The sequence below is a fragment of the Octopus bimaculoides genome, chromosome 19 (genome assembly GCF_001194135.2).
Source record: "Octopus bimaculoides isolate UCB-OBI-ISO-001 chromosome 19, ASM119413v2, whole genome shotgun sequence".
Lineage (NCBI taxonomy): Eukaryota > Metazoa > Mollusca > Cephalopoda > Octopoda > Octopodidae > Octopus > Octopus bimaculoides.
The window spans coordinates 25,194,883-25,204,775 of record NC_068999.1 but is presented as its reverse complement, the minus strand read 5'-3'; the positions used below and the strand labels follow the sequence as shown (position 1 = coordinate 25,204,775).

Below are 9,893 nucleotides of genomic sequence, written 5' to 3'. Positions count from 1 at the left end.
GTGTGTGTGTGTGTGTGTGTGTGTGTGTGTGTGTGTGTGATCTCTTTCGATTCTGTAACATTTATCTGCATTCTAGATGTCTTCAGACTTTTTTCAGGAGAAACATTTATTAATTTCAAAGAAGTACAAAACTCTAATTTCCTTCAAAGTAGGAACTTCAATGCACTCATTGCTTATGGCAATTTCAAATTCTCATCTTAGATTTTACCGTTAATTCAGTAAAAGTGATCTAAACATAAAGACAACTATTCGAATATTATCAAAACGAATGGAACATCAGGTTAGTCGAGAATCGTGCTACGTATTCAGTCTATTAATGATAGACCCAGCTGGCATACGTTATGAATTATTAAGTGTATATGTTGCATAGCAGCCACACAAACGAGAACTATTTATGCATACATAAGCAGTTTTAGAATACTCTTAATTATAGATGAACAAAACATTCATTCAGCAAAAGTAAAAGAGTTTTTCTACTGTCATACACATATATCCATACAGCCATACCAGAAGAAAAATAATTCCACTCATACATTTGCATAGTATTTACGCAAACACATACATATATGTCCTCATTTACACACGCACATATACATATATACAAATATATACGCAAACCCAAGTGTGTCCTCCTACACACACTTATACATATACCCAACCGTAAACATATACAAGATATAGTTACAGAATATTCTTAATGGAATGAAAAGAGGAAGAAGACACTTGAAGTGAGGCATAGTGGAAGTTGAGGCGTACTTTTGCGGAGTAGATGTTCCCAGGGTAAAGACATGATTTTCCTTGCGTCTGCAAGAGTGAGTCGACCATGGTGTAAGAGAACATTCCAGATCGATGCGTGGTCAATTGTGTGGCTTGGTGAATTAAAACGACTTGTGAAGGGTTTGAGGACTCCATAGACGTTGCTACAAATATCAAGGAATTTACGGAAAAAGCGTTGCCTATGTATAAAGCATTGCAGAATTTGCATGATGTATTAGATCGGGGTAGAACAGTTGAAGTGGTCAGTCACGTTGATATATGACGTTCAATATGAAAATAGACTGTGTTGAATACTGCTCAGTGATGGGCACCGTCCTGATCGTAGGATAAAATCATTCTGATAAATTCTGAAAAATTCTTTAAATCCAGGAACAAATGTATTTAAACACCTGAAATATTGATTTTCTGCATAGGCACAAGACCAAGGTCACATTTTTTTTCTTTGAGATGGAGAGGTGAAGGAACTATTGTAAAGTGTGAAGAGTGACAGAACCACATAATGCAAAGCATTTTGTCCAGTACTCCACCGATTCTGCCGATCCATTCGTATTCTGCAGGTCTACACAAACACAAATTTCCTACACACATCAATTGCACATGGGCACAGTTATCTATGTATGAAGTGAAGGATTTGTCAGTTAAACCAACTCTCTCTCAATATTTAATTAATCTTTAAAAACTGTAGCACTTGTTAATGGCCAAAGAACATGCACACTGAAATGTACTGCTTATTTAGGAAATAAACATGTGCAAACAAGCTGTAGGGAATCATAGCTTTAGGAGTAAGTTATCGATTGAGGTGGGAATTAAATTATACATTCTTATATAATTTCTTGTTCCTCTTGGAAACTTGCAAAATAAAAGGAAGCGGGAAAAATTCTGAGTGCTTATTTTAATTTCTAATTATTTTTTGGTAAATATTTCAACATTAGTTATAGAATATATTTACTTCATATCCGGTTCCCACGGCAGTCAAGTATCAACTTCCGACTCTTTGAACCAACTAATTTCAGACGCTTGATGATGCTAGATTACTTCTCATTTAACTATATGTTGCACACGCCTCCTAATATATTCTCTCTCTGTCTCGTTCTCTGTTTCTGTCTCTCTTTGTCTCTCTCCCTCCCTCCCTCTCTCTATTCGTTACCCCTACATCTACTGCTAATCATTGCACTCTATCCCCTCTTTCCACCGCTTCCTTCTCTTTGTATTTGGTTTCTATTTCTCATTCATCCATTCGTACTTTTACAGGAGACCAAAGTCCATTCTGTCCTTCCATACCATCTCATTTCATTTTCTATCGCACACTTCCATTTCTTTCTTTCTTTCTTTCTTTCTTTGTTTTCTTTCTTTCTTTCTTTCTTTCTTTCTTTCTTTCTTTCTTTTTTCACATTGTTCTTGTCGATTGTATTTAACATGGTCAGGGTGGTTTTTGCTTCGTCGAAGCCATCTGTGCCATTTCATCCATGGCCATCTTGTTTTCTATATCTAAGCTTATTCTGTTCAATCTTCTCTTTTTTTTCCAAGACGATAAGGTATAGATTGAGGGAGATTTAACTGTTTTTTTCCTAGCAAGTCAAGTGACCCATAAATGTGCCCTCATCAAGCTGGTAGTGACATGGTTGATTTTAGTAACATGGTTTGAATCCGTGGAGAGATGATGAATATGAGGGCAGGTAATATCTAGGATGTGAAAGGTGGTAAGCTAGCAGAATCGTTAGCACGCCGGGCACAAAGCCTGGCGGCATTTCGCCCGTCTTTATGTTCAGGGTTCAAATATCGCCGGAGTCGACTTTACCTTTCGTCCTTTCGGGGTCGATGAAATAAGTATCAGTTGAGCACTGGGGTCAATGTAATCGACTTAGCTCCCCGCTTAAATTGCTTGCCTTGTGCCAAAATTTGAAACCGATATTTAGGACGTGGTTTTATCTGACCTTTGAAAGTGTACTTAGGAGGGTGAAGGCTCCGAGTAATGCTGTCTTGGTTGTAATGTATTTTATTATAAACAAAGCTAGTTGCATGATAAGTTCATAGGCTAGAGCGATCAGGTGATGCGTAAGCATAAAAAATGCCTTTGTGTAGAAAGTAAAGAGTTATGATAAGTATATTGTGCCGAGGTCAATATTGCCTTTTATCTTTTCGGCTTCGATAAAATGAAATATTAGCCAAGTACTGAAGGCAATCTCATCGACTAACATGCTACCCTTAAAATTACTGGCCTTGTTTCTGAATGAGAAACAATGAACATATAAGGGCTGTTATCCCTTTTACGTGGCTGTTCCATGCAGAACAATTGTTACTATATTTTGCTCACAATATATTGGGTCATCCCATAAATAATGTGGTTTTTTTCAATAGCATGAGCTAAAAGTTGGAGTGGGCAGGATAATCTCCCTGCATCAACTTGCTATAAAAGCAGGTAGTAAGTTTACTTTGTGCTTATTCTTAGTGCAAGTTTTGAAGAGTGCAGCTAGATTTTAACAGTTATTCCTTCAAAGCTATAATGGAAGTGACAAAGGAGCATATTTTGCTTTATGAGTTCAATAAAGGCAACAACGCTACGGAAAGTGCGAGGAATATTAATGCAGTATATGGGGATCGGACAGTAAGCGTAAGCCAATGTCAACGGTGGTTTCAGAAGTTCCGAGCCGGAAACTAAAGCCTAGAAGACGAGTCTCATCCTGGAAGATCTGTAGAGCACGACGAGGAGGCCCTGCAAAACCTGGTGGAGCAAAATCCCATCATAACTGTTAAGGAAGTAGCAGTGAACGTGTGATCTTCTTTGCTATCTCGTCTCACGAATGAACATTTTTTCGACCGAATAGTGACCGGCGACGAGAAATGGGTTCTCTATTAAAATGTCAAGAGCCGAAGACAGTGGGTAGGGAAAGGAAAAACGTCGGCACACCAGGCTAAAGAAGGTCTTCATCCACATATAGTGTTATCTGTTTGGTGGGATACGAAAAGTTTAGTCCACTTTGAACTTTTAAACCCAAACCAAACGATATCTAAGGAGATCTACTGCGAGCAGCTTGAGCAATTTGTCAGCGTTAGAAGAAAAACGACCGTCTTTGGTTTCAAGACGAAAGGTGTTCTTCCATCAGGATAATGCTCGGTCACATACAACGAGGATGACATTCCAAAGGCTGGAGCAGTTTGAATGGGAAATGATGCTCCGCTCACCATATTCGCCGGACATTGCCCATCTAATTATCATTTATTCCGCATCCTTCAAAATCATTTGGATGGAAAAAATATGAATTCTGGAAACGAGGTGAGAACAGTACTGGAGGAGTACTTTTCGTCACAGATAAGGGAATTTTGGAAGCGGGGCTTTGTAAGTCTACCAGATAGATGGAAGAGCATTGTACAAAATGAAGGAGAGTATATTTTAGATTAAAAAAGAACTTTGTTTATCTTAATTTTGAAAAATATAAAAAAAGGATGGAGAAAAACCGCATTATTTATGGAATGACCCAATATAAACAAAGAAGCGGCTATCAGTCGGTGATCTTGCAACAAGCTGAAGTAGCTGGTTTTAAATCTCTGAAAGAAATACACATAGTAACAGTACTAAACGGTAAAGGCTATCACTTGCAGAACAAGTGTTACTATATTTTAACCCCAGAAAGACATTTTGTCCCGCTGGCTATCGACCTGTGTCTGTTTTATTGTGAGCAAGGGAGCGAACCACTCCAGCCAAGCAGAAACAGTTGACCGGTTCCAGGGTTCCTTCTTATCCTCAGTACTGGACATTTATAGATGACAACTATTCGTTCGTCGATAGCCAGCAGGGAAAGATGTTTTCCTGGAGTTAGAATATAGTAACACTTGTTCTGCATGGAACAGTTACGTAAAAGTGGTAACAACCTTTACTGTTTAGTACTGTTACTATGTGAATCTCTTTCAGAGATTTAAAACCAGTAACTTTAGCTCGTCGCAAGATCAGCGACTGATAGTGGCATCTTTGTGTATATACTGTGAGCAAGGACGAATAGCTGCATGATCATTAACGGACCGTTTCAAAAATTCCTCAAACCACTGACGGTTTGTTATCGGAATTGGTGATAAAAAAGAATGCAGTGTAAATTTCCCCTAGACATAAAGCTGTCCTCGAAAGGAATATAAGGAATATTTCGAAAGGAATATAATAACTGCAATTCTGTAATGGGGTAGAAAAGACGAGCATGAAATGCTGTTTGAGGAATAAGGTTTAAAAAGGGAACACATTAGGAAACATCCAAACTTAAGTTTAACCAAATATTCGACTTTCTAGGGAAAGAAGGATGCTGTGAAACGCATACACACGCACAAACGCATACACACACACAAACGCATACACACGCGCTCATCCTCCCACACACACTCACAAACGCACGCATGTTAGTGTGAGGGACATTTTAAAGGTGTATCGTTTTAAATATCTTTACAAAGATATTTAAAAAACAATCTTCAAAACTAGCAACATTTAAATTATCTCTTTATTACAATAATTTTTTAATTATTGATCTGTGGATTCCAGTAAACCGAAATTATCAAGGTTCTTTTGTCTGTCTCTGTCCCAGTTTCTTACTCATTCACAAGACTCACAAAATATTGATTTCAAGTTTTCGCACAAGGCCAGCAATTTCGGGGAGGGGTAATTTGATTACATCGGCTCCAGTGCTCGGCTGATATTTATTTTATCGACTCCAAAAGGATAAAAACAAATCGACCTCGATGGAATTTGATCTCAGAATGCGAAAACGGACGAAGTGCTGTTAAGTATTTTGCGTGGCATGCTAACAATTCTGCCAGCTAGCCGCCTTCAAAACCCAGAAAATATTGGAATGTCTAAATAATTAATATGTTTTTGCTGTCAGACTGCCTCCATATGAATATCTACATAATTTACAGTCTTCAGAAACCTTTTTTTTATTTAATAAACAAAAACAAAAAGAGTATATCATTTTTAGATATGATTGTTTTTTTGTGGGGGAGTGGGGAAGCCCAAATTTTCGTGACTGTTTCTGTATATATGTTATTTTTTTCTCGATAGGTCCAGCATAAGTGATAAAATGGCTGCTGACTGGTTTCTGAGTTTGTTAACATGTCTATTGATAAGCATCAACCTTCATCTTTCATTTTCGCAAGATGGTGACCCGGCTTCATTTATCTACAGCAACAGCTTTGCTCTCGAACTGATTTCAACAAAACAAAACGTAACTGATTTGGCAAAACAATATGGCTTCCATCTGGGCTCAAAGGTCAATATTTTCTGAAGAATTTTGATTTAATTATATTTTACATTTCTTGAACCATCATCGTTATCTTGAGTCACAGAATGTTGTATATCTAATTTCAAAACTTGAAATATATCTTTAGTTCTGCTAAAACATTTTACATTGTTGTTGTTTATCCTCAAGACAACTGTGATCTTAAAAGAATTGCACACCTTGGCCTATATTGCTCAACGAGTCCTTTCGTTTTTAGAATAAGATTGTAGGTTGTCAATTGATTGAAATTTGGTTGTTAATTCGCGCAAATGAAACAACTAAACAGAAGTTCTTTTGTTGTCTTGCTTATGCGATAACTTATTTTCTCAGTTTATTACACTGTGTAATAATGTTTTTGTTGTTTTGGTCAGTAAGCGTTATTTTCTATTTGCTCCTATCTAGAACTCAAACGAAATGATTATTATTTCCTTCAAAATTTACTTTTGTGATCTGGATATCAATGTTTGAAACAGACCTGTTTTCCATCACATTTCAGACAGATTCAACGCTGAGTTGCTGAAGTAGAAATATCATTATAGCAAATATTCTGCTCTATACTGTGGTATAGATTTACTTGTCTCTGATCATAAGCAAGAATAGTGGGAGAGCATCACGGCCATGTGTTGAGAGGGATTCTTTGGGGTTTGAATAAATGCAACAAAGGCAAAGTTTGAAGGAAATATTAGCCGTTTTTCATACTTTCTGGGGGTAAGCAAATAGGAAATAACAGTTGTTACCCAAGGACAAAAATTGTGTTATATAATGTAATACGTGAAGTAGTCATACTAACTTTAAAAAATCAATATGTAATTATATAGTTTGTATGTTGAATAGTAATGATTTCACATATTTACCACGATATTTATTCTAACCAAATTATCGTTGACTAAATTTTAAAACACTTATATTTAATTTCTATTTCAGCACGATTACTTGAACGTTTATAGATTGGTTCATCCAGATATTCCCGTTTCGTCGAAAAGGAAAGCTCACAAATTCCTTGAGAGACTTAAGCAAGATGACAGGGTAAATTGAATGGCGTAGTTTGAATGTCTATTATGTCTGTTATGGTAATTAAAGTAACCAAGCTCTCAAATGTTTAAATAAAATGTTCCCATTTAAAATGTTTACATCTTTCGTTTGTTAATGTACTCCCACAGAAATATTTCGTGCTGTGTGAATATGTAAATAATATCATCAGACAACATCCAGTTAAGTCTGTTACAAAGTGTATCTAAAGCCCTAGTCGAATAAATAAATAAAATCAGTTCCTGTTATCAGCTTTCAAACGCTCTGTTGAACATATAACGTGTCAACACACATTATATAATTTAATTATAAAGGGACGCTGACCCATATTTAAGTAATTAAAAGGTGGGTTTGATTATTTCTAATGTTTTCAACATCACAAATAACGACAGTAAAGCAGCGATTTGGAAAAAATGTTAAGGGTTAGTTAATAATATTTGGCCGAAAAAATAATGGAGACCAGTCAGAATGTAGACTCAGCTAGGCTGTTTTGTCCGCTGTGAGAAAACAGTGAAGTATATCCAAAGAATAGCCATTACTATTCTTGGTTATACTTTTGTAGACGAAGCTCAACTAACCAGAAAATATCGAAGTAATTTCTCTTGCTTGCTCCATCAAAGTCCTAATACTTTCTCTATTCACTGTATGTATTCCCACAGTAGTTAATTACGATGTTGAAAACATTGCAAATAGTGAAACCCACTCTTTTATTACTCACCTCTTATGGTTTAGTTTAGTAGATGTGTCCACTATAAATCACAAGTCTTACTTAATTTTTTTGGAAAATAAATAATTATAATAAGTGAGTGTCATATATTATTTAAAATGCTTGGGCGGTGAGCTAGCACAATAGTGATCACGTCGGACAAATTGCTTAGCGGCGTCAGTAACGTTGTTAATAGGGGGAGCGACCGTCTCCACGGGCACATTTTTCAAAATTGGTGCTTTTTCAACAGTTCCTATTAATTCTTTAGTTCACTTGAGCGATAAAAGTCGAATCTCTCTCTCTCTCTCTCTCTCTCTCTCTCTCTCTCTCTCTCTCTCTCTCTCTCTCTCTCTCTTGTTTTTTGTTAATCGCATGGCCTTGGAAGAACTTTCTGGAATCATTACTTTATTTGGCCAAGCTCCAGCGTTTTTGAACTGTCTGCTCAATCTCCTGTGATGTGTTGGTGGCCGCCGGCATCTGAACAACCCAAACAAACCTTGAGTTTCATCTTTTTCACGTAATACCTATATCAGTAGTTGTAAGTTTCATACATAATGACATTATTACTGAAATTCCTTTTTTTATGTGCTCGCTCCCCCTAACTTTAGGACCTGAAATTGTAAGTGACATGTTTTTCTCTCTTTACATTCTCATTGCAAATTCTGTTGTGGTCAACTTTGCCCTTCATTCTTTATGAGTTTATAGATTGTAAATTTTTGTATTTCACAAAATATTTACTGCTTCCGCTCTGCTTTCCAAATTAAGTACTGCGGCTTAGGAAGTCCAGCAGAGTCAATAATTCATCCAATTGTTTCATGGAGTATTGCGATCGCAATCTAAGCATAAAGTGCAGACATAGAAAAGTTCCCCAACTGTCAAAACCGGTGGAAACATTGGTATCGAGGATCCAGTCAGTAAACAGCCTTTAATTTTAGACATAAGCAAATAGTGAAAATCTTGGAATTGGTTTCAAATTATCAGTTCTTTAAATGAGTTTCTGTTACTGCTACAGAATTCTATCATTCTGCAATTTCTGCAATATTGCGGCAGTGCTAAAACACCCCATTCTCAATGACTCGGCATAATTGGAAAATTCTTTTCTAGTTGTATTGCTTGCTACTAAGCAGTGGGGGAAGAGGTCACTGTTTAAGTAACAAGTGTTTTTTCTTTTCGTTATTTTGTAGTGCTTCGGCGAAATCCTCTCAAAACTTCTACTAGAGTGAAGTGAGGAGCTCTATTGGGTTGAATACTCGAAGATATGACCTTTCATTTTTGCACCTACAACCCGCTTCTCTTAAGTTTATTGGTTTTATTTGATAATTTAATTTCAAACTTATAAAAGTATTTTCATGTTTAACTAGGTGAAATACATTTTACAACTTAAACAACTGCTTCGCCATAAAAAGGGATCAGCTACATCTGCCGATCAAGAATTATCTTCCATGAGTAACTTCTCTGGTTACGATGCACATCACCTACAAGCACAAGCTATGAATTGGAGCCGACCCATATTTACAGACCCATATTTTATTGATCAATGGTATCTGGTACGTATTTAAATATATATATACATGCATACAATTATATATGTGTGTGAGTGTGTGTGTATGTGTGATTATATCTATCTGTTTGTCTGTTTGTCTGCATGTATGTATGCATAACTTTATCTAAATTCAATTCTTGATGCATGCGTGTCTCTTTGCATATTTCTTTTATGTTGACAATGATAGTCACTGAATTCTAAAAAAAATGCTAAAACGACTTTTCATTTTATAAAATACAATCTTGGCGTGAACCCCTTTGAAGAATCTCAAGAGAATTTTCCTTGTTGTTTCTTCAAAACTAGTTTTCACTGTTAGGCGTTATTCCAGTATGAAATCTTGTCCCCAACAACATAACCTCTAAGGGATTTTGTTGGCCTATTTCTGTTATATTTCATCAATGACTTACGAGATATGTTGGCGAACCAAGCTTAATTATTTTCAGATGATTTAAAACAATAAATTAAGAAGAAATACAATTGTTCTTGTGAAGAAGCAAAAGAAAATACTGCAATTTGTGTGTGTGTGTGTGTGTGTGTGTGTGTGTGTGTGTGTGTGTGTGTGTGTGTGTGTGTGTGTGTGTGT

General features: G+C 36.3%; 1 protein-coding gene across 3 annotated transcripts in view; it reads left to right on the top strand.

Moving 5' to 3' along the window:
• The window catches only part of LOC106874530 (PC3-like endoprotease variant B), a 166,646-nt gene that overhangs the window by 57,405 nt on the left and 99,348 nt on the right, over positions 1-9,893 (top strand). For all 3 annotated transcript variants that reach the window (XM_014922295.2, XM_052974834.1, XM_052974835.1), the window contains 3 exons: positions 5,816-6,023; positions 6,957-7,058; positions 9,129-9,314. In XM_014922295.2, coding sequence (XP_014777781.1) covers positions 5,835-6,023; positions 6,957-7,058; positions 9,129-9,314 — 477 coding nt within the window. In that variant the 5' untranslated portion in view covers positions 5,816-5,834. The remainder of the gene's footprint in view (positions 1-5,815; positions 6,024-6,956; positions 7,059-9,128; positions 9,315-9,893) is intronic.